The 25681-nt window shown below is 41.7% G+C and overlaps 1 protein-coding gene across 3 annotated transcripts in view; it reads right to left on the bottom strand.

Moving 5' to 3' along the window:
• Positions 1-25681, bottom strand: part of UNC80 (unc-80 homolog, NALCN channel complex subunit) — a 134680-nt gene that overhangs the window by 95323 nt on the left and 13676 nt on the right. For 2 of the 3 annotated variants that reach the window (XM_062578655.1, XM_062578654.1), the window contains exons 6-18: positions 25247-25320; positions 24621-24760; positions 20151-20412; positions 14993-15127; positions 14134-14356; positions 12552-12692; positions 9275-9543; positions 8277-8633; positions 7329-7475; positions 5311-5458; positions 3753-3901; positions 1666-1832; positions 902-1003 (exon numbers count right to left, since the gene is read on the bottom strand). In XM_062578655.1, coding sequence (XP_062434639.1) covers positions 902-1003; positions 1666-1832; positions 3753-3901; positions 5311-5458; positions 7329-7475; positions 8277-8633; positions 9275-9543; positions 12552-12692; positions 14134-14356; positions 14993-15127; positions 20151-20412; positions 24621-24760; positions 25247-25320 — 2314 coding nt within the window. The remainder of the gene's footprint in view (positions 1-901; positions 1004-1665; positions 1833-3752; positions 3902-5310; positions 5459-7328; positions 7476-8276; positions 8634-9274; positions 9544-12551; positions 12693-14133; positions 14357-14992; positions 15128-20150; positions 20413-24620; positions 24761-25246; positions 25321-25681) is intronic. The other variant, XM_062578656.1, reaches the window with a different exon arrangement.

Genomic DNA, 25681 nt, shown 5'->3' with positions numbered 1-25681 from the left:
GTATATTTGCCTATAATCTTGACACATTCCATGGCTGTGGCAGGGCTTAGAGCAGAACAACCTGCTGTAATTCTGCATAGTAGTAAATAGTTTTCTGTTCTTGCAGTTTCAGCAACAGTGAGACTCTGCAGGCTCAGTTCAACAAGAAAATATGTAACATAGAGCTCTGGGCCCTTGGGTAATGTCTTCCAACAGTGCATCTCTAAAACAATTTAGCAAGACATATGCGGATTCAAAGGCACAAAGAAGTTAAATAGCCACTGGTTTTGTAACAAAGCCTGGACAAGTCATTTATAAAGTCTTCTACAATTTCACAGAACATTGATTAAATTTACTTTAGTATTAAATGGTAGATTTTTGGGGGCAATAGATACTTCAAGCATGCGTAACACCTAACAACAGGTTGATTCATTCATTAAGAGAATTGCTAAAGCATCTCTGCTGATGAAGGAAATGCAACACTCTCAGGAGACTGCAGATCCAAGTCAAGTCAGAAGTAGGCTGACTCCTGGGAAGCAGTAAAAGGTCAATGACCTTTGCAACAACTTGGAAGCTGAAAAGGAATGAAATCACTCCCTAAAACTGCAAACAGAGCACGGTGAACAGCTGTGATAACATCTCTATTAACACCCTATTCAAAGCTATCGTAGCATGAGATATTGACAGATCTACTGCAGTCTTATTTGAGAATTTCAAATGGTTCCCCATGAAAATCAAGCAGAGGCCACTTTGCGGCATTGAAAATAGTAATTCCTGGATGTAACTAGCAACTTCTGAACAGATGCTCTACGCAGTTGTTGTACCATCCAAAGAGAAGAGTCTTTGCGGCCCTGCCCACTTGCACTAACCCCAGAGAAAGCTGTTAGCAATAATGCAGTCAAACTATTCAATATATACTTACTGTTCTGGAGTTTGCATCGGACGGCTTGAGATGCAACTACGACATTCATCAGGGGCAGCTGATGCCTGACCTTTGTCAATGATGACGCTTCCCACCTCAGATCTACATAGACAACATAAACTGTCAGCCAAAGCAAATAGATGTCCCATCTCATGATCATCACATAGCTACACATCATGGAAACTGGCTCTGCTGAACAATGAAACAGCTTCAGAGATCTCTCCACTGCTTAGCAGCTTACTGCCTTCATTTGTATCACCTATCAAATACGCACCAGGTCTTAGAAGCAAGGGCAAGACTTCTAGAGCTTTTCAACCCTTTCTGATCCTTCTTTCCTACACTGCAGTATGACAAGCCTCAAAAGAGAAAGTTTCTTTGCGATAGAGAAGCATGTCAGAACGAGATTTCTTTTGGCCTTGTTTTGCATACCAGAGCGTGTCTGTCAGATAAACCGCACTAATCTTGCCCAGAATCTGATACACATTAAAAGCTGTGTCGCACACTACTTTTTACTTCTCTTACCCTTTCCTCCTCCCAGTGCTTCCACTGGGTTGTTTTCTTGGGTCTCCTGTATACAAGGGCTAACACTTTTTGCTGCAAATTCACGACAGTCTCAGTTCATTAACTTTTAAGGGAGACTGCTGCCACACTACACTTTGAAGATAAAACACACAAGCCCTCAGACTTCATGGATTTGTGTTCAGTGCATGTAGTCATACAGCCGTATAGAAGCCACGTTTGCTTTCTCCTTCCCAGACACCAACCTTTTGCTCCCAGAAGGTTTCGGCTCTTGCTCCGTTTCTTCTGCTTTTTTCCCTGGTATTAACTTTTCTGCACTATCCAAGAGGGCACTGAGTGCAACTCTCCGAAAGACATTCCCATGAGCCTCCTTGATAAACTGAATCAGTTGTCGGATATCACAGTACAAGCCCTGGTTAACAAGACATCACAAGAGGGAAACAGAATACAGTCTGCAGTTTGTGAAGAAGCAACAAGATCAGCAGTTTCTAACGTGCCACTGTAAAGCAGGCCATTATTTCCTCTGGCTGTTGTATGATCTACTCTCCATGTATAGAGTTTGTGTTTTCTGTCTGGGATCAAAAGCTGGGAATTCTATTCAGTGAACGTAGAACAAGGAGGCAATGAGGAACATTACTGTTGTGGAACATGCTCTGAAGTCAGCTAAAGCAGCTGTAGAGGTGTCAGAGGCTAAAACAGCTGCAAGATGAGGGAGCTGCAAAGATGACTTAAAGCCTGCTTTATCCCGTTTATCTAGCCATAATATTAAAAAGCATGAAAAAGACCAAATGAAGAAAGAAAAAAAAAAAAAAAAGCAGAGTGTAAGAAATTGCATGTTTTGTTTCAAAATCTGTGGGCGTCTTGGGATTTTTCTTAATTATTTTAGAGCTCTGTATCATGGGAAAAGAGGAATGACTCACTCATTCCCCAATCTACTCCTACACTCAAGGTTCTTTATAGTTCCAAACATTCACTCACATCGTGACATGCCAAGGTCACCTTTATCTCTGGGGGCAAGGGGATGGAGGAAGACTTTTACAACGTCTGACTTTTGATCTGCTAACTACCCTAAAAGATGATGCATTACTCTGAAAATTCCCAAGCAGGAACTACAGAGCCAGCATTCAGCAAAGAACGCATAAGTCTATCCGTATTGCAAGTAAGGCTCTTCTTCAGCAAGACATTAGATACGATTGACTTCAAAGCCGCAGAGTGACCCAATGACAGGGAATCCTCTAACACACTCCCGATACTATGTTCTCTATACAGACACACTTGACAGTGCTCTGCTTAAAGATAAGTGTGAGCTCATGCACTAGCTGAAATGCGGTCTAGCGCTCTAGCCCTGTTGCCTCCAGAAAGGCATACAATTTTTATGGGGAAGTACACACAGCAACAATAATCTCGGTTCCAGCAATGATGCATGTTTTTCTGCATCCCACTGTTGAATCTGCTGAGAAACATTCCAGCAGAATCTACATCAGGACAAGTGGACGTGGACATGAGGAGATTATGCTGCTGGTTTAAGGTGCTGCTCCGTCCTTTCCCTCTCCCTGCTCTCCTTGGCAAAGGGTTATTGCCGCTTTAGCTGGACTTTAGTGCTTCTATAGTCCTGCCATCAGGATGGAGTACATGAGCATTTCTTGCTTGCTTTCACAAAAACGTAAAATAAATTAAAAAAAAAGAAAATCTAATTTCAGATAATAAAGGAGGTGGTTTGAAACTAACTGACAGACTCTGCACAAGTTTGGAAGAAGAGAGCTCAAATCATCCATTCTGCTGACTGTTCTGGAGGAGACTACACATAGCCAGGGGCCAGCGATATTTTACTCTGCTCCAGCTGCTTAGTAAATGAACGCAGGTCTAAGACCTGAGAACACCTACCAAGTTGCTGTTAGGAAACTCAAATAGTCCACAATTCCTGGGCCATATCCTTTACTTGGTTAAAGATGCGGCCCACCAGTGGCAGACTATGTGAGTCTTTTTGATGAAAGTTGATTTATGCTGGATGTCGTCTTTTCATTAGTCCCTCATTCCAGCCTAGTACCAATCCATTTGGAAAGGGTCAAATTCACGGAAAAAAAACTCTCAAAGTGGCTACTTGAATAGAGATGAAACCACAATTCACAGTTTGTAACTTTGTCCTGGCTATGTCAGACTCCCAGGCAGGAAGGAAAAGAAGGCATGACATTTTTGTCATGTTTCATCCATGACTGCATAGTTTGTTCTACCCATAGAATTTCGCTAGACTGAATTCAGCCTTGACTGTAAAGCCTCACTGGAGACACTCAAGGGAAAAGGCAACTTTGCAAACATGAAATCAAGTGCTTACCAGGTTTTCTGGGCTGTGCAGTTCATGTGTAGTGGAAGCACAGCGAGTTATCAATGATTTGAACATAGCGCTGACAATAATACCTTCTACATTCTGGGCTGTAGACTTGTTGTCCACTGTGGTGAAGTTATTCCCAAATCCAGCTCTGTCTGTAAAATTCAAGCACAAGCAAGCCCCTCTTGTTAAGAGCAATTTAAAACAGATGGCTCAATGACAAACTTTGAGGTATTCAGATACATCAGACATGGCAAGTCTCCACCTAAAATCCTGTCCCCATCTAAAATCCATAAATAATACAGCAGAAGGGAAGGGCAAAGTAAATGAGAAAGATGGAATCTTCTCAGAAATGATTATAGAATGAAAGTGGATCGGAAAAGACCAGTACCAGTTCAGCTTCCCTTTATCCACCTCTCATTTAGAGGCTTACAAAATAACACACTAAATACCTCCACCTTTTCTGTTTACTATTTCTAAAGAACAAGAGATGCTTGATTAAACTGAGAAGAGGCAAGCTTAACGCTCATTTAAAACAAACAAACAAACAAACAAACCCCCAAAACAACAACAACAACAAAAAACTTCTGCACTCAAAAAATGCTGTTCTAAAAAGGTGCCCAAAGAGACCAAGCTCTGAGAATGATTTAAAAAAGAATTACACATTTATATGGATAACAAGAACCACCCCAGTTTTATTAGGTGAGAAGACAGACTTTCATGAGCATGGGCTGCCAAGCTTCAAAGCAAAAGCCAGTCAATCATCAATGAATACTTGGCAAAACTTCCTAGGGCTATCTTCTTCACAAAAGCCTGCTACATAGTTTCTCTTTATGCTTTCTTTGAAATGCTGTGATCTGAGCTAGGTCAACAGACGAGGCAGACTTGTTTGCTTTGGAGCAGCTACTCCTATATTGCAAACGGTCACTGTAACTGCTACTGTGTGCAGTGACCAAATGCAAGTATTTGGTCATTCTAATAGCATCTGGAATCATTTTCCTAATTTAGAAAAAGGAAAAATATATATCCATATATATACACACACACACACTGAGATTCATACTGCAGGCATGTACATTATTGTGGTCATGTTCCTGTTTATGATCTGTTCTTGCTATTTACTGCCTCACCTGAGGCACTGCAGAGGGTTTTAATGCTCCATTGTATCTCTATTCAGAATAAAACGTAGATTATACAGGCCATTCCAGCTGGCGTCCGGTCATGTCACGAAGCAGAAAAGTTCTTGCCCGAGGCATAGTTGAGGGAAAACATTTTCTTTGGGAAACCATAAACAGCAGGTAGATTGAATCAAAAGAGAAGCTTTCAATTTTAGTTGCATTAGGTGATACAGTTATCTAGGCCAGATCACCGAGTGGTCAAATCAGAGGAGTTTCAGCTCCTTCACTGGAATCACCTCCACTGGCTGAGGATTTGACTATTGCATTTTGATGGTAGAAATTCAGAGGTTTTTTTTTCCTTTTTAAAGGAAGACAAAAAGGCATAGTTTCCTTCTGACAGTACCAATTAGGAATATCCAAGAGCTTTTGATGCCAGCTATACTTACTGTCAGTGACTGGCTCCATGCAGAATCCCAGCAAAGCATGCAGAAAATCCACCACGTTATTCAGAGAATCCCTGTTCACGTAATCTCTCATGGTCTGCCGGAACTGCATCTTATCCAGCCTGTACAGCTTTGTGAGGCAATTCTGAGCCTGCAATGACATTCATTGAATCAAATAGCATCAAAGTATATGTTCAAGTTTTGTTAACAGGAGTATTTCAGGGTCCCTCTTCTGCTCTAGCTTTGTCAGTGCTCCACTGTGTTGACAAAAGTAACCTCCTTTAGCAGTCAGAAGGTTCAGGTCCTTTAACAGAACACAGACTCATATCTGAAGCAAACAAGAAATTCAGCACAAGGAAACACTGCATCAGTATGAGTGCCACTGTTTGGAGGTGGTATGCCAAAGTTACTCCTAGCCATGTATCATTGCCTTTTCCCCTCCCCCTTTACCCACAAAAGTAAAATCTCGCTGAATATGAATGAAGTAGGAACATATTACATCACTCATGACTTACTGCCTTGGTGAAACAGGTTCTCAGCCACAGGCACCTGATTTTCAGCCTATAGCTCAGACCTCATCCATTTGATGAACCTGTTCTCAGCGATTAATTTATATTACGCAAACCAATCTTTTTATTTAAAAGCTATTAACCATCAACTTCTTATTGTAAAAGTACCCAACCAACGGGACCCAAGTCGGCTGGAATTAGAAAGTCCGAAATATCAGCTCTGGGGGGGGAGCACGAACCCTTCCCACTACCTACAAAAGGGTGCTCAGCCTTTCAGTGAACTCAGACATGCATTTGTGCATGCAGTCAACACAAATGGTGCATGCAAAGCAGTCTGGACAGACACACAGAAAAGAGCAGCAGACTTAAAACTGTAGTAAAATTTCTTCCCATGAAGACTTCAATTCAATGAATCTTGCAAAAACTTTGGCTCCAAGAGGCCTATTCATTTATGCTTAATGTTTTCCATAGGCCTAGATGTTTTGCTGAGTCAGCTCCAACACAATGCAGAACCAACATCACTACTGCAGTCTCCTCGTTACCCGAAAGTCTAGCTAACAGAAGAATGCTGCATGATACAGAGGCAGCTGATCCATCTCTGAGCAAGCTAGCTCAGATCCCAAAACCAAATTATAGCTCCATCTGCATGGCTCACACTCACCAAAGCCATGGAGAAGAACCTGGCTCCCATTCCCACTCTCACTGTGGATGGGCACAGTGTAAATTCTCATTACATGCATCAAAAATGTCCACTGCTGCAAGCACAGAATGCGACGAAGAAGCATGTGCTGAAGACAACCTTTCACAGTTTGACAGTGCTCTGGACTGATTTCAGAAAGATTCTTAAGGCCTAGACTCAAAACACTTCTGGAAGAAGTCAGATGTCTAGACTATATCCTGGGCACTTTCTGCCGCTCTAATTTGGGCAGAATCAAAAATGTCAGGAATCAAAATATAACCACCTCCACTCTCCTTCCATAGAGGATGAGTGTTCTACTTCCTTTCAGCACATGAACATGCCTGCACAGACAGTGCACTCCAGTTATCAGGAGCTGATGGAGCAGCCCAGCAGCAATCAGTTGTAATCACCATACGGAAAAGTGAACACAACTATGCTTTGGACTTCTGAATTCAGATATGCAACTCAAAATAGCTGCACCTCTTGTAAACAGCCTACTCTACTGGGGTACTGCCAGCGTAAGAAATGACTTGTAACTTCCTCACACAGGGGCTTTGCTCCCATGCATTTGTCTCTTCCAGACAAGCCATCCATTGGAGTGCTCAGAAGCACCCTAACCTCAGGCTTACTCCTGACAAGCCCAGGAGTCTGGAAAGGAAGAAGATAGCTGAAAATCTCCTTCAGCTGGGCTGCACCACAGTCTGCAAGCTGAGACAAACAGCAACAGATCTATTGCCAATATATAGGAAGCTACAGAGGGGGCAGACAGTGATCTCAGGCAGCTGATGTCAGAAGTACAAGGAGGACACTATAATGAGCTTTAATTTCCTTACATTCTCCCGGAATACCTGGTGTCTCAGGCGATCTCCAGAGAGCCCTCGGTGTCCTTCTCCACAACCATAGGCACAACCCAGGGATTTCACAATTTTGATCAGCATTGTGAGTGCCAGTCTGTGGGTGCTGACAGATGTGCCTTCATCCTGAGAATCACAGAGGAAAACATGGTGTGAAACCCATGGCACAACTACTGGCATTTATTAGTATTTCACTCTTTACAAATTACTCCTCATTTCTCTTCTCAAACACTTCATTACTGAGCTATTACTCTTGAAACGCCTACTGCAATTATTATTAAGTTTAGGGACTAGACTCCTCCCTTTCAATTCCCCTCAAAAAATCATGCTATAAATGGGAAGCCTCTTATAAGCTGTTAATAATATTCAATGCTTACTACTTTTTAAATAAACTCTGCCTGAAAAACAGAGAACTGGTTTGCTTAAGCAGAAAAATCAAGTCTATTTTTAAAATGTCTAAGGTACTGTGCTACTATGAATTGCAGTAACTTTGGGGGTCAGCAGCAGCCTGTCTTGGCCAACTCTCACAGCAACATTGAAAAATTTATGATTTATGGTCAAAGAAAAAAACCTGTACTTGCACACTAGATTGTTTACACTTAAATTTGCACTATACACCTAAAATATCAATGCAATTGAGGATTCCAGGCATTTGACAGGATATTGAAAATGTCCATGCCTACAAACTCTGCTTGTGGCTGCTGCTTTGTTGTAGTAGTTGCAGTGCCTGAATTCCCAATTGTGTTTCTTCAGAGGAACCCCTGTGAGCACCAGAGAAAACCAAATTAATTTGTCATTTTGGTGCAGATTAGTAAGAAAGATGGACAGAAGGGCAGTTGCATATGCCATTCTGCATACGCAGACACGCTCAGTCTTTAGAGACCCTACAGTATGCACAGAAACTTAATAAAGGGAAGGAAGACAAACCTTTTCTTGATTTTTGTCATTCTTCTCATAGGGCCCTCCTCCTCCTCCACCTCCTCCATCGCTTCCACCTCCTCCCCCTTCTCCACCTCCTTCTCCTCCATCTCCATCTCCACTGACTGGGGGAGCCCCAAATCCACTAGTTGAACCTCCAGAAGCAGCTCCTTTAAGCTGGAAGGATCCTTCACTTGGTCGTTTTTCAGGGGCTTCATTTTCTTTATTCTCACTCTTCCTCCGGACTTTCTCTACACAGGGCACCACTCCAAGCTGAAGCAAGCACTCAACAATGTTCAATGCCACATCACAGATCCGGGAGCTAATATCATGGTTCAGGACCAAATAAACTGCCTTCAGGACCACCTGGCAGATTCAAACATCATATTCCAAAGTCAGACTTATTTTTTCTCTTATTGCTACTTAGTGCCTGGAAATTTCAGTCTCAGACCAGAAACTCATTATAGCAGGCACTGTACAAACTCAGAATGAAGAAGATCCAACCCTCAACCCCAAAAGCCTACAATCCAAGTGTAAGACAAGAGACCACAGGCTGGGCACAGTCAGGCAAAAAAGGAAACCATGAGATGACATCTGTGAACCTAAGAACACTGCTTCAGTGCACCAGGAGCTGTCAAGTCATTAGGGGGAATGCAGCAAAGGTGAGTTTTAAGGTGCCATTAGAAGAAAGGTGGTGTTCAGTTTTATGCTCTTTTAAAGGGAACTTAGTGCATGCCCCAGGAGCACAACCATTAAATAACAGCACTCGAAGGCTTGATGTGTGCATTCCACATGCCCATGCACTCCTCCTTGTGAGGAGTAATTGGAGTTGCACTATCTCAGAAGAGACTTTTACAATATGCACAAATTTATCTGACTGACCTTTACGTATTGCTGAGAGAAGTCATATAAAGAGGTAGAGGAAAAGCCCGTCAAAACCCTGATCCCAGTGGTACAGCTATATTGACAGAAGAGGGACCCGGCTTTTCTCGCTCCTTGCCAATTACCGAGAGATCCAGCATGCCGTTCTTGTGGACAAAGTTGTTGGTTCCATCAATGTGATCTGTATCCTCCAAGCAACTGTAATTGATGCAGGAGTCTGTCAGGCTCCGTGGGAGGTTGGTACATGCCAGTGGCTCATGAGGCATCTCTGGGATGGGCACTTGGTTGCAAAGTTTCCTCATGTGCTCACTGAAGAAATCAGCGTACCCCACGTTGAATGAGGCCAAGGTAGTGTTGAAGGTGGCCACCGTGATTGTGGAGATCTGGGATCGCACTGTAGGGAGGAAAACCGCTACCTGTGAATTTCCTTCTCTAGGGTTATCAAAAGACAGACTGAGGCTGTACTTACTTGCAACAGGTGAGCAGCTCAAAATGCAGCTTGCAATGCAGAAAGACATGACAGGTTCCTAATTCTTGCTGTAGGTACAGGAACAAAAGTACAGATACATTTCTTTCTTTAAAATATTACTCTTGGTCACCACTACAAGTTACAACCACTCCAAGGTTGCTCTAACAGTTCAGTTTCATGGTATATCAGTTCCATGGCCTCTCAGTCAGAGATGCCGTTATGGAGATCAGGCAGCTCAACCAGCTTAAATCCACCTACCAAAAGGGCAATGAGCTTTTGGTTAGCTCAGCTCCCCGTACTGCTCCAACGTCTGGTCTCATAAGCAGCAAGGGAAAGGGGAACTCTGCAGCTAGATGTAGGCGTGAAGGTAGGATAACAGTAGCAGCAATTCAGATCAGCTTTCTAGGTCATACCAGTGTGAAAGAATTTGTCACATTGGTTTTTTTTTTTTTTTTTTTTTTTTTTTTTTTTTTTTGGGGGGGGGGGGGAGGGGGCCCGAAGAGCCATGTGCTCCTAACACTACCTGTGACAGTCTAAAACACCTCCAGAATGCAAAGCTGAATGATGAGAAAGGCAACATAGTCTCAGTTCACAGCATTCAGAGAAGGGTTCTCAGGATATGGCCAAGCTTAAACTGGTTAGCACAGCTAGTGAGAGCATTTTGTACCAGGTTAATTTAATCAGGTATTCACCATAGTATTACAACTTCATAAGTAGGTCTACACACACACACTGTAGTGTTAACAGACCCTATGCCTCCAAGGTACCCTATAGTGTTGATTAGATCACTTTCTGCCAGACAGTACCATGGAATAACAAAGAACCTATACTGAAGACTATATAATGTGTTACGATGAACAAAATAATGTAAGCTTAATGAGAATCTTCAAGCACTGACCTAATGATAGACTTTGGCAAGTTTTTACTAGCACAATACAACCAGAGTGGTGACTATACTCCCTCACAGCCTGTGCAGCCCTGCCAGCACTGAACTAGTACTATTTATTAAGAGAAAAGTCCTAAGGTTAATGGCCCTAACTGGAACTAAGCTACAAATCAGGCAACAATCAGGCCAGGAAGTACCTGCTGCACCTAATATGAGATCACAGGATTATTTCTTGGCAAGTGTAACTTTTTAATGACAATTAGCAATGCTTGCATGATAAAGATGATGATAAAGAAAACACGGAATTAGGAAATTTTGTTCCTGAGACAGCAAGTTTGACAATTATCCGAGAGTAGCTCTTTTTTGTTTTGCTGGGATTTTGGCTAGTTAGTTTTGAAAAAGTTAATGAAAACCTACATTCAAAATCTGCATAAAGTAATGTCTCCTGTGCTCCATCTTTATTTCATAAAGAAGTTCACTGGTAGAGCTGACCTCTGGTTGGGACTCACAGAGGTAGGGAAAGAGGACTGAGGACCCTTCATTTACACTCATGCATGCCTACTCATGCATGCCCATGACTCCTCTTAAGCACGCACATGGATATAACTGCTGTTTCAGCTCTGTTTTTCAGTGTATCAGCCAGAAGAAATGAACTTATTAACAAGTTTCTTCTGGCCAGGGAAAGTAAACAGATGAAGAATTATGAATGAACAGGATGCTTGGATATAATTGGCCACACAAAACAAGAAATACATAATATTTGTATTTATTCTCTGATTACAGAAGCATTCCTTCAAAGCCATAGAGCATCACTGACAATAGTATAATTTGGTCTAATATTCATATATTTGCAGTACAATTGCACCTGGGGGACCAATTAGAGAGGCACGCATTGACTGTGGCTAGCTTCTAAAAAATATTTGGCAAGGAAGCTGGTATAGTGAATGGGATTGCTGTCCTACAGAAAAAACGCAGGTCAAGACGACACTCTGCAGAGCTGATCCCAGAGAAGAGCTTTGCCTGGCAGTCAGAAATGAAAGAGATGTGCCTGTGCTGATTACAGCTGATGCAAATCGGTCCTCTCAGGCTACTCAGATTTTCTGTGCTAAAAAAGCAGATCTTTGGGAGCTCCCAAGATTCTGGCACATATTATGCAAGTGCATCTGTAACCTCCTAGATAAGTCTGTCTCTGTGCAAACTGTCAGACAACAGTGCCCTGCTCAATGGGGTTTATGATGCCTGCTCTCTATCTGAGTTTTAAGGTTGCACTTGGGCCATACCACAAGTGCGGCCTCATCTTAACGATCATGTATTGCCAGTAGCACTATCCACATGGGAGAAAACAAATCCATTCTGTATAAGCAGTAGAGCAGTGCCAGCAAAGCCCTTGGTACAAACAGCTCTGCTGACAGAAGAGAGCTTTCCCCATCTTGGCTAATGTTGTTTCACAAAGGTAGAGCTGCCAGGCCAACAGAAAAACTTCTGTCTGAAGCCTGAAGCACACTTCACCCCACTGGGGGCTCTCCCACTGTAATCACACTGGCATCGCCATTTCTGCAGAGGGCTCTAAAACAGAAGGGCCTCAGGAACACTTCAGAGTTTCAAGTAAATTTCAAAACAAGGCCTCTATTGGGAACCAGGGAAATTAAGACAAAAGTGGGATTCTGAGCACAGCCCAGCAGCCAGGGACGGACAAGGGACTTTAAATACCACAAGACTTCCCATGAAATTACTAAAATTGCCTTCATTAAGAGTCTGCCTTAACTTCTGTGCCGTGTTGTGTGTGGTAAGGCAAAAAAACCTGTAATTCTCCCAGCTGATGGCTGCCAATTTTTTCAACAAACTGTATGAGATAAAGAAGAAAGGCTCAGAAGATATTTCTACATGGAAGAAAAAGAATTCAAGAGATACAGGAAAAAAATAAAAAACGACACAAGCAAAAAATGCAGATTAGTCAGATACTAACATATGGAAACAGCAACACTTTCTCAGCTTCTTGGAGTTCGAGCTCCAGCAAAATGTTTCTTTCTTACTGGGTTAAGCTCACCTTCTTTGACTGTGTTCTCTCCATGGCTGTTTGAGTGGTCTGGCAGTTCAGTGACCAGGGTGTGGTGAGAATGTGAATGCCGAGCACTGAGACTTTCCATCTCCGTTGCTGTGTCAGAGCTCCCCCGTCTGGTAAACTTTCCTAGAGTGAAGTCAAGAAACAGATACTTGGCTTACACATCTGAGAGGTGCTTAGAGGCCAGAGACAGGACCTGATGTTAGAAATTGAAGCATTTGAGTCAACTAAGATCAAGGCCTTCCAGGACCCTGTGAAGTAGATCCAAACAGACTCTAGTGGGATGGCTCATAGGGGCTCATCAACATAAAGACCGACTGTACAAACTCTCCACAAGGCTCTTTGCCTCAGCACATGCCGATTTAGCTGACACAGACCCATTCCTTCCATCACCCACCAACAGGTATGGGAAAATGAGACTGGTCAATGCTGAAAAACTCCCCGCTTTGTGGCGAATTATGGGAATTTGGTTTTTGCTCCCCTTTTCCAAAGACAATAGGTATATTGGGATGAGGTTTGCTGAAGCAAAGGAAGCTCTTCAGGAATATAGTAAGTTACATATTAGAAGACTGTGATGAAAGAGGGGTACTGTCTCTGAACTGTGAAGGATATGTTGACCATCAGATCTGAACTACATGACTTCACTGAACTGTCAGAGGAAAAAAAATGGAAATTAAGCCAGGACAAGCAGATGAAACCCTGGAGATCAAAATTTAACAAACTTCTTTGGATGTTGACGACATGGTAAGGACCGTTTTGGAAGCTAAGTCTGCTATTCTTAAACAAAAATGTGAATGTCTATATATTAGCCGTTGGAAAAAAAGTGAGCGTGAAACTAAGAATTCACTTGGATAAGCTCATTGTCATGTGTCCCAAAGAGGAACATGTCTTCACAATGAAGAGCTTAGCAGAAGGATGCCATCTAAACAAGTGGACATGAGAAGGCTCCACCATAGCATTAGACCATCATTTTGCTGCTTACCATATCCAAAATTTATGTCCTTAAGAGTAAGTCAGTGAAACAGAAACAATGCCTAGATGTTGCTCAGTGAGCTCAGAAGCCTGACGGAGGCAATATTTAGATTTAAACACTGCGTCTTAGCACTATCTGAGGCAATGCCACATTTATTTTGTATCCAACATTCACTCAAGGAAAACTGCGAATATTTTTTGCCATAGTCCTAATGACCATATTGCTGCCTCTCCAGAGATTTCTTCTTAGAAGAGGATGCAACCATTACTTGAATCAATTTTAGGCTGCAGTTATCCAGTGCCTGCAACTACTCAGGGAAAGTGCATTCAAGTGGTACAGTGATGACAACAGGTTGCTCCAATAGCTTTTTTTCCTCAGCAAAGATGGTAGTTTTTCAAAGAAAAAGTGAGCTAAAAATGCAAGTCATTCAAGGCCTACTGTCAGCACAGTTGCCATTTCTGCAAACAGGTGTGCAATGCTGCAAAGAGAACTAAAGACATAAGCTGGCAATAGGACTGATGGAGAAAAAAAGAGCCTCTGCTATTCTCTGAGCACAAACGGCACAGAACCTGGGCAGAAATAACAATGTCTCACCTAATATAGTGGTCTGCCATCCTCCCCTTTCAATGCCACGACGGTCCTCTCCAATTCCAGAGAAACTGCCAAAGGAGAAGGTGCTGCGAGTGGGTGAGACATCCAGATGATCCTCATGGAGGAGGAATGGCACCCCCATCCTTCGTTGCCGCTTCTTCCCAGTATGGTGGAAAGGAATTGACCCTTTGCGTTCACGCTCTCTGTCTTCTTTACGGCTCTTAAACTGCAGGAGAAAGAAGAGCATAGATGAGAGCAGGTAGAGGCTTTCAGGGATGTAACTGCATTTGAGAGAAAAAGACAAGTGTGTGTAGCCCAACTGTAACCTTCCACTCTAAGCTCCTATCAAAGTGAATAACCAAGATGGAAGGCTATCTGTGCTCTGCGACCATACATGCATTTTAAGGAACTCATGCCTCAGGAGGGTATAGATGCCTTCATATAATTTTATGACCTTCTAAGATTAACTAGATTCATACAGTCCACAAAACTGTGCTAAGTATCTTGGGATGGCTGCAAACCCAGATCTGCACGAGATAAAAGCATCAGAAAAAGTTCACTAACCTAGCTGGACTACAGTGAGTAACAGCACTTAAACTGGGTGTTAAACAGCACTGTTTGAGTACCCTCCCTCAGCTTAGTCTCAACAGGAGAGTTACCTGTGTAAAGATTTAAGTATTGTGGTTGGAAAATGTATAAAAAAAGCCACTGTTATGACAGACAAAATTACTTTAAATAAAAAGAGAGGCAAGTCTCTCATACAGCATAAATGCATAGTCCACGTAGAATTTCAGCTGCTACTTATCAAGATACATAGGTACCGAATCATAGATAAATCAAAGTACAATTTTCTTCCACTCACCTTTTTGAAAATGTTCATGCCCAGGTCAGTGGAAAGATCTGGAACTGCTGGCCTACGCAAGTTGGTCAGCGAAATCTTAGAAAATGCCTCAGTGCTTAGTGATTTTTCCTCCTCATTACATTTCATTGTAAGGTCCTGCAGCTCCCAACAGAGCACAACAAGCACAAGGAGAAACAAAGGATAATCAACTTAAAAACAGAGCTAATTGCAAAACCTAAGAGGATTCTAAATGAAAAGACCCTTCAATTCATCACATAAAATTTCATTCTTACATTTAAAGAAAAATGAAATGGTTTAGAAGCTTCTAAAGTTATGGACCTTGTCAAATATTCTAGTCATCATGCAAAAGAAAAAAAAAGCCGACTATATTGGCCATTGTGTTGTCACACAAAGCCACAGGAGTTGCAACAACATGGTCTAGCAGCCTGAAAGACTCAAATTCTGTTCTGATTCTGACCCCAGGTATGACCATGGGTGTCAGACGATCTTCTTGAGGCCTTGTTTTACATGTATAAGCAATCATAACAGCTACCCTTTCTGAAGTACTTTGTTCAGGATTCAAGAGACTATACCTTTAATAATGTATTCCTTTAATAATGTATTTTGGAATTAAACTGCAATAAGCAGCAAGGTCCCTTCAAGAAAAACTTCATTTGTAAAAATATTTGCATTATACAGTTTCATAAATACAAGATTTCCTATCAAAGTTGCAAACTTTTGTTGTTGCCACACAGATTGTTTTGGGGGAAAGAAGAGAGACAGGAGTGAGGCAACAGTCACCTTCAGCTTTGTTCATCCACTTAAGAAACCTAAGACTTTACTTGCAATAACAGTGCTCCAGGATCAGATTATTCATCCATACCACAGTTCTCTTCCCATACCTGTGAGGTATCTCTATAGCACAGAATATCCCAAGACAGCAGAAACCTTGACAGGAACTTACTGACAGTTCAGTAGAAGGCACTCTACAGTCCTTCTGCATGGAGCCAGGCACATTACAGCTGCCTAATGTAAAGAAAGGCTTTGCTACAGAAGGTGGCATAAACTCAGCTCCTGGCCATCTGTTCTCATTAAAGGTCTGATGCTGCTTTTCATGAGACGTTTGTGCAGCTAACCTGAACAAATTCCCTCAGGATAATTTTCTTCTGCCTAAATATCAGCTTGTTTCAAATGGAGAGGTTGTTCTTCCTTGCGTTCCCATGAGAAAGGCTGTACTGAAGAACTGGATCATGTTAAAACCCCTCTTGCTTCTCAATCCAGAGACAGCCATATGAGTGGCAGATGAAGTGACTCCTTTAATAGAGAAGGTTTACATGCAGGCTAACTGTTTCCCAGCTCAGCAATACACATGAATATGCAGTTTTATGCATATGAAGGTCCAGAAGAAGCCAGTAATAGTCTTTGCAGCAGAAGGGTTAAGCATCAACTGCAGTATTTGCAACACTGGCATACTGGAGCCCATATGTTCTTCCAAGACTTTTCAGACTAGTGAAAGACTACCCCCTTAAATCCTTCTAACTTATTTTATCAATGCAAGAATGAAGAAGACACACAAGAGAGTCTTTTTCAGTTGTTTTCAGTCTGAGTTAGTTGATATATGCTTTTAAGCCATTTTGCAAATATAATTAAAGATTCAGGAAAGAAGTCATATGCAAAATCCAATAGACAGGAAATCATGCTTCAGCCCTGGCCATTCTCAACATCAAGGCCAGTCAGTACTTCACATAACTCGATTCTTGGCTTTTAAAGCTTTCTAGCTCCTTCTGTCTGGAAAAAAGATCATATGAATTTAATCCAGATTCATTACATTTGTCTGTTAGTTACTACAGTACTGTTTTACTAAGTGGCTAATAGTCACCAAAAGGACTGAGACACGCTACACAAACACACAAAGACACGGTCCCATCTCTGAAAACTCCTTAGAGTAGGTATCCAGCAAACAACACTTAAAATGAATTACAGAATCAGTTTTTCTCTACAGTGTGGTATATGATCTATTTTAACAGATTAAGCTAATATTCCTGCTCAAAATTGATTAAAAATGTGGCTACTACATCCATGCAGTAGACTGTGACATTTATGATATGCATAAGATGGATATGAAAGCAAAACAGTTTTGAGACTGTTACTGCAGATCTTTTCCTTCCTGTTTTCTATTGCTTTTGCGTGACTCTGCAGATACTTACTCATTAATACCCTCTCAACTCTCAGTTTTACACTTGAGATTCCTGGCTTTATATTAACATGGCACCTACTCATTACAGCAGCATTGGTCTTATGTTTAATTTAAGCTTTGGCTCTTTGCCCCAGCAATTCTGCTGCAAGACTGCAGAGGTTTGTGAGCCTCCAAGGGCTTCATTTCTTAGACCTGTCCTTGTGCTGAATTCACTGCACACAGGTGCAATGAAGATTTCCCTCGTCATGTGTTGCCTGGTCTGAAATACGTTCAGATTAAAGTCACTTTCTACAGAAGTCAGCATTGATCTTATTCACACTTCATCCAGTACCCCTTTTGCTTTGCAACAAGGATTGTTGGTGTGCTTCGTTGAATCTTCTCCTACTCTGCTCTTCAACTCACTAGGCAATGAATGAAAAATATTTCTTGGGCTCTCTTAACAGTTGATTCAAACTCATTTATCCCAAGATTATATTTAAAATGTGATTTCAGGCACATAGACAACAAGAAGTGAGAGACTTCTGCTGAGACTTAGGCAGATGCAGGAAGTTGACCTGATAAATCCACATTCTTCCTGTTGCTCTGCAGTTTGTCACAAATTCTACTGCTCCATCCCAATCTGATCTAGATGCAGTTATTTTTGTCTTTAATCAGTCTCTGGCTGCCACTCTAAAACTGTCCCACTGAACAGTAAGTGCCAGTATTTTTTGAGAACTCGATTTCCTACTGGAAGAGCATTAATTTTACTTGCATCAAACCGAACAAGAACAATGATACCTGCTTAGGAGTTTAAGTCCTAGACTGAAGATGCAGGTTTCCAGCATATCCTTTGTTTCTTATTGATGAGTTGGTAAAGTCAGTATAAAAACCCTTGTGTTGATACAAAGAAACGACAAACCTTAGGAACATTGCCTTGCCCTCCAGAGGTGGTACTCTCTCCTCTGACTAGCAGAGATCCTTGAGTGATGAAAGTCCTAATTTAAGAAGCTTGGTTAAGTGCCTACAGTTAGTTGGGATGGAACGGGGCCTAAACGTCTGTGTGCCGTGCAGCTTTCAGTCTTCAATGTTGTAAAGAAGGGAGAAATGAGCTGAAACTTCTGCTGCATGGAAGATCCTTTCACGTCCTCTATCACAGCTGCTCTACTTAATAAATTGGAAAGCTTTTTAAACAGGATTCCAATTTGATGAAGTACAGTAAGAATACCCAGGACTGACACAGAGGTTACCAAAAGCAATCAAATCTAGCCCTGAAGGAAAGAACGCCCTGGACAGAATCCTCACATTAACAGCTAAAAAGCACCTAGTAGAATTGCCAAATGGATTTAACAGAAAAAAGTTAGTGAAGAGCAAGAGAAACAACTTGGAAAAGCAAGAAACAGCCAAGTGTGTGAAAGGAGAAAAGTCTCCCACTATACAGAGAAAAACTAGCACAATCCTAGTGCAAAGAGTGCCTATGAGGAACAATTCCATTTACGCTGCTGCTGTGTGCAATCACTGCTCCACTAGTAGCAACGATGTTATGTGCAAAATAATTCAGCTAATCAGAGGAAAGGCAAAGTGACAGTACATGCATGGATACAGTGAACTACTTCTATAGCAATATCCTCTAATGTACTGTTCCGGTAACTGGCATTTCCTCTAAGAGATAATATTACAGAGGATTTTCTGTACACACACAGCAATCCTACAAAATCCCCATGCAAAGGTAGATTAAGACTAAATTTGTATCACCTGGCCTTTATGGTGCTATGTAAAGCTTTTACAGGGATGAAAGCAGCAACGATTTATATAAATGACACTAAAATACAGTATAGTTTAAACAGTACTGCCACGCAAGAGACTAAGATCATGAGTAACCACTAGCCTTCACAAAAATCATGTGAATGGTTATAAAATCATGAGACTTAAAAAATCATGAGATTTAAAATAACAACAATAAGAGTGTTTATGTTATTTATATTTGTTTTCTGGTCTGTGAGCATCTGAGCTGTACAGGAAAAAAGATTCCACCTCTCTCCCTTATAAAATGACAGCTCAAAAACTGCCAGATCTCTACAATACTGAAAGCAAGGATTTTAAGAAAAAACATAAAAAAAATTGAGAATTGTCTGTAAAAACATTTGACAGCAACATTAACTGTAAAAAAGTGGATAGCACAGATAGAATCCTTATTAAATTCTGTAAAGCAGTTCTACCAACTTAGTAAGTCAGAATTTGCTCTTAAAAATCCACAACAGGAAAAGAGTTTACAAGCTAGAAGTAGCACAAATCAATGAGAAGATTAACTGGAGCTGTAGCATCATCCTCTTTTTATCCCTGGATCAAAAGTCAACTACCCAAAATAATAATAATAAAAAAAAAAACAAACCAAAATTATGCTCTAACACAAAACCCTTTACTGTATCAAACTCAGGAGTTCAGGTTTCCTCTTCCAGTAAAACAGGAAATAAGTTTTGACCCCTACAGGATAGTTTGTCCACTGGAATCTTGCTGGCAAATATAGCTATAAGAATAACAGAGAGGTTTTGCTCACTGTCACTGCTTGCAAAATCTGCTCCAAGACTTTATCAAAATTGGTCATGTGGAACGTCCCGTGCTGTACCAAGCACAATTTCCTTTCTCTCTATTGTGAGTTTATGCCAAAGAGAGCCTGGGGAGTCCTGAGCATTATGCTGCAATGCAAAGGCAGTATGATTTTTTCGGACAACCACATTAAGATATTCACACACTACAGATTTTTAAATCACAGTTCACTCTAGATGAATTCTCTCAAATCAACTCACAAGCTTCCAGTAATCATCAGCTCCAAGTTAGATTCTGCCTCCAAACCCTCATTATTATAAGAGTCTTTTTCTGAACCAATGCATGTATCTGATCTGTAGGCAATTTAACTAATACCAAAGCTGTGCTTTTTACTAGTCATCCAACCACAATTCCCCAGGGCCAGCACAACAGTTGCAGTTATTGATGGCAGCTGCTTACCTGAGTTTTGTGGGTATTCACCAGAGAGGGTGCAGCAGCTACCATGGAGCTGCTGCGAGGTCTTGGCAAGGGAGCGATTTCTGGCTCAGGTGGTTTCTCCGGCTTTTCCTGTAGCATATGCCTCAGCCTCTGCAGGTAGTACATCAGTGACCACTGCGTGCCCTCCTCAGACCAATGCGGCTGCAGCAGACAGCGCAGCACTGCCACATCAAAGTATGTGGCATAGCGAGACTTCTGGCATGGTGGGATCACCACAGACACCCTGTTTCAAATGAAACAGTAAAAGTGTGAACAGTGAATCTTCAGGGCCCTAAAGTCCTTCCTAGAGTCTCAGCTCTCTGAATAAAGAGCTGCTCAAGGAGGATGCATCAGGTTTGTACGCCCAACTGTTCTAAAGGGGTCACACTTGATACCACAAGCTTTTCTTTGATAGCTAGAAGCCAGTTCTATCCTGGCACACAAGCTTATCCACCCCAAAAGACCCTAGAGCTCCACTACCAGGCCTGGAATCTGGCCACTCACTAAGAGCTGTCCTGCTCTTCTGCCATCTGCAGAAATCACTAGGATGTTCACACAGCTGTGTCTGCTCGAGTTTACAGGGACACTGAAACTGACCCTTTGGGACTCAGGCCATGATGAAGGAAAGTGTTACTGATGGCATTTAAGTGGAAACTTAGATTTCATGCTCCTAGAGAGCTCAGCACACACTCTGTTAAGCATTTTCTTGGATAAGGTTGCTTTCTTGAACCATGTCTGAAGATAACCCTTGAGGAAGCAGTGTTGAGTGAATAATTTGTCTAGCCAGCAACAGACTACTCGATCATCTGCTGCTCAGATACTAATAACATATATTAAGGAACTATTTACACTTGCACATCAAGTAGACAGGACAGCTAAATTAACCAATCATTTAATCCAATTAAATTGACACTTATGCAAGTAGAAGCTACTGTTATGGAAATTCTCTTTGCCAAAGTGTGCTGGAGAACAGGATAACATTTCAGCCTTCACTATGCTGAAGGTGCTGTCATTTCCTGACGGTTTCTGGTATGGAATTTCTGAGGTATGGTAGTCTACAGGCTTGAACTTAGTGCATGCAAAAGCAAAATGTCTGTGGTAAGCCTGAAAAAAAAAAATGAGACTCCAGAGATTCCAGAAATTAGAGATCTTTCCAAGGGATTATATCTTTCTTCAGAGCCAATCTTATTGCAATAACATGCCCAAGTTTTTTTTTTTTTAAACCTAAAAATACTACCATCCCTACATAGAAACTATCAAGAAACATTAGATTACACTTCTTCTAAACTCCTCTCCCCTCAAACAAAAGTCTAAACCCAGGCCATTTTATATACAGAGAATCTGCAATTTCTGGCTTGGTCTCAAAGTAATCCTTCTGCTGGTGACTCAACAGTAAGTGTTGACAACATTCTGCTTTGCTGTAGACAGGTTCTTTGTAGGCCTATATTAAGCTGTAAACACCGCAGGACTGAAGATAGAGGCCTGTTTCCTGGAGTCAGGTGCTCACAGCAGAATCCCGGGTGACATTTATATGTTGCATTGATTGTATACTTTGCAGGACTGCAAAGATGATTTGACTAACTGATGCAATACGCATACGTCTGATTTTTTAAAGAGCCTGAAAACAAAAGCTCTAAAAGGAATTAACTATCCCTGTCATAAATCTTTGGAAGACATCTTCTCCATTTCCTCTCCTAGTAGAGCACTAGCCCGATCTACCTTATGTATCTAGCTGCTAGGAGACAATCTGTCAGAAGAGAAGTAGTGAATAGGACTCAGAGGAATGAGAATAACATGGCAAAAGGAGGTGTGAAGTGCTGGGGGACAAGGACTGATGAAGATCTGTCCCCTCCCCCCCCCCCAGATATCTCCACTCAGTATCTTAGAAATATACCCCTGTGAACTGGGTACTCCTGCAATTTTTAGACTCTATAAAAATCAATACCAATTCCATGAATTGTATTCTGAGGCATTTGGGAGACATCACAAGAACACCAAACTTCTTAAAACACCCCCCCCCCCAAAAAAAAGAAAAAAAAAAAACACACACACACACACACTACCAGCTCTGCCAAAAAACACGCAGATGACATTGCCAGGCACCCCCTCTCCAGCTGGGTACCATATTCGGAACAGAGTCGTCCAAAGCCACAAACCAGCAGCCCATTAGACAGTAAGCAGCAATACTGACTTCAGTGAAACTCCAGGTACTTAAAGTTAACTGTGTACTTTGCCAGATTGCTGCCCAGTGCTACAGTTACCCTGCACATGCAAGTACAGGACTATCAAGAGAAAGAAATGTGCAGTGAATATTGACATCACTTAGAATCACATGAGTCTCTCCGTGTTGCACACTTGGAAACGGGGGGCAGGTGGGAAGGCTGGTCTTGGAGGAATATGTGCATTTAGAACCTGCAGGAGCTGGTTTGCTGCCAGCCCCACAGGCCAATGTTGAAGGCACTTGGACACTGCAGACCAGCCCGTCTGTGTCAGCATATGTCACTACATTCATCCTACAGATTGAATGCTTTTCCTTAGTGCTGTATACAAGGTAAAAATGTAACAAGTTTGATGACTTTAAAGATGAACAGTTTTTTTAAAAAAAGAAAAAGAAAAAGGAAAGACCTAACCCTGACAACTGAATTAGGAAAGAAAAAACAATGATAAATACATGCTTCCCCCTTCCCCCCGGTAAGACTGATGGCGAAGCCATCATTACAGTCAAGATCGCGTCAAGTAAGTGCAGCCTGTACAAAAATAAGAGCATAGATGGGGTACTCAGAAGTATCCCAGCAATAGAAATAAAGCTCATTACCTCAATAATAAATGTAAAGGATGATGCATAGCTCCCCAGTCATACTGCAAGACCCAGATCAGTGTCTGTGTATGAACAGTATTTTGTGTTTTCCTGTATGGAGCACAGGCATACTCAAGGCACAACACAGCCTGAAGCAAGGCATGTTCTCCTTATGAAGTATTTGTCATTGAAGTCTATTTCCAAGGCAGAGTGTTCAAGGCAGCCGCTGAATAAAGGGCTGCAGATTTAATTGCTCTCCAGTGTTAAACTGTATCATCTATAAATGGAGAATTTCACTGAGAGGAGCAGGGATCCCAGGATCAGAGGAATCTTAAGAAGCATCTGAGATGCTAATAATCAAAATCCGTGCTTCGTTTAGAACAAAACCTAGTGTTCATTCTATCAGCTCTCGGTTGCCTGTGACTGCAGAGGGAGGGGAAAGCAGCCTTCCTTCCACTCTGGGCCCAAGGACAAAGGAATACAGCAGCTGCCTGTCCGTAAGTGGAGTAAACATTTGTTCCCTAGCTGTCTGTTGCTTGGCAACCAAAGCTCCCTGTACAGTTTTAACTGATCAATGAGTCCTGCAAATGAGGAGACATAATGACACGTTCTTCAAAGCCTGTCTGAAGCTTCATCTCCATAGCAACGACCAGACCGAGCTTGACAAATTGATCACCTGATTCTGTCTTCTTAAGGGACTGTTTTTTTTTTTTCCTTTTATGTCTGTGCACACTCTGAGCAGCAGTGTTCACATACACAGAAAGGCAATTCTGAGAACCAGCCGCCCAACTTCACTTTCACTGGCTCACGCTAATACAAACTAATAAATACCCAGAACTGGCAGCAGGCCTGATAGAAAAGGGAAGCTTCCTAACAGGATCAGAACCATGGAGAATAGCTTTGCCCTCTCCAGTAACAAAATGGTGCATCAAACCTCCATTGAGTAATCAGTTAGAGCTGTTTCTAGATCATATTCAGAATCCCACTCCATCCTACATTTCTTCTGTTTCTGTAATCAAACTATTGAGTGTGGTAGATAATGACATTTCCCAAAGGAGCTAAGCACCAGAACCAAAATTTAAGAGGAGTTTCATACAAACTCTTGAATCTATAAAGACTAAAAACACAGCCAAGGCTTTTCTCCCTCTCCACCCCCCGAAAGTGTTACGTAGTCAGCAGCTTCATTTTCTTCATGACACCAGCGAGCATCCAGCACTACTGAAGATCTAGCTCTATCTTTACCTGCCCAAATCCACAGTAAATAGGCGTTACAAAGGCAACAGAGAAAAGAAGAAGGAAGACAGAAAAGATACTAGCCTCTGAGGCTGAATCCAGCTAGGGAGGGCTGGAACTGCAGGTTTTTAGCCTCTTTGATTATGACAAACTAACATATTAGAAAGATCAAAGAAACTGCCACATCAGTCCAACTGGAGATTTCTCCAATGAAAGTAGCATTGAATATCAAGTGGAATATCAAGCGTCACCATCTTGTTCATCACTCAGATGTTAGAACTGACATTTGTTAAATTAAGAGCTTGAGCTAAGCAATGTAGCACCTTCGAGGTATAGAGATAACAGCAGATCGAAGATTTGGACTTCTGTGGAGATTATCATTGGGTTATATGATCCTAATTTTCTGCTGAAGGGGTCTGTACCTGGGATGTGGGGCACCTCTCTCCTGAGACGTTTGGGAGGATATGCTTCCATCCAAGGAATTTCCACGATGACATGCTGAAACAGTAGCCTTTGGAGGTACAGAATCTGGCTGGGTTGTCTCGCAGACCACTTGCAGTCCCTTTGGATAGTTTTAATAAAAGGAAATTGATACATAAACATCATAATCTCTTCCATATTAGCTTTCTTACTGCAGTTTGTCTATACCTGACTATTACTTATACTGTAACACCATGAGAAACTGATCAAGTCTGGAACTTCAAAGTGCTAGGCTCTTACCCAAGAAAATAAGAAAAGATAAGCACCAATCCTGTAAGTTAGAATATGACTAAGAAGATCCAGATGCCTTTGGTTCCTCTGCAGGTAGTGCTGGGAGCCTTCTGGAGAGCTATGAGAAACTGCAAGTGGGAAGGTGGGCCACAGAAGCAACTGGAATTTCTGAACGTGGAATAACTGAGGGTAGTAACTGCAAGCACTGTTTCAACATTTGAATGAGAAAGACTTCTGCCATCCTCCCCCCCCTCCAATTTTCTTTACCCCTCCCCGCCCCCCACTGCCACCCTACAGCTTCCTATGTTAGCTCGTTTAACCTTAGCCCTGAATTTACCTCTGTATGTCCAGTGTCCAGATTAGGGGATTCACAAGTCACAGTCCTATTGTTGGTAGGAGAACTTCTCTTAGCTGATAAAAGAAAACAAGAAGGAATCTACTTCAGTAAACTTCTCTAATACTTAGGCCATACCAACTGAAAAGATAAACCATGTGCCCACTAGAAAAAAAAAGACAAAACAAAACATCATCTCTATGTTGTGACAGACTTCTTAGCCATTAGCTGCAACCATTAAGAGCAGAAAACACACACACACACAATACCACACACACACGCAAAAACAGTTTTAATTTTTCCACAATTCTTCTCCTGCATTATCAACATCATTTACAGAAAGTCATTGTTCCTTTAAAAATAAAATTCAAATTTGAATGTAATGCTAAGTCCATCTGACATTGAGTAGTGCCTTCCTAGTGTGTAACAGTGCCTTGT

This window comes from Rhea pennata, chromosome 6, assembly GCF_028389875.1.
Source record: "Rhea pennata isolate bPtePen1 chromosome 6, bPtePen1.pri, whole genome shotgun sequence".
Classification (NCBI taxonomy): domain Eukaryota; kingdom Metazoa; phylum Chordata; class Aves; order Rheiformes; family Rheidae; genus Rhea; species Rhea pennata.
This window is presented reverse-complemented; position numbering and strand designations above follow the sequence as displayed.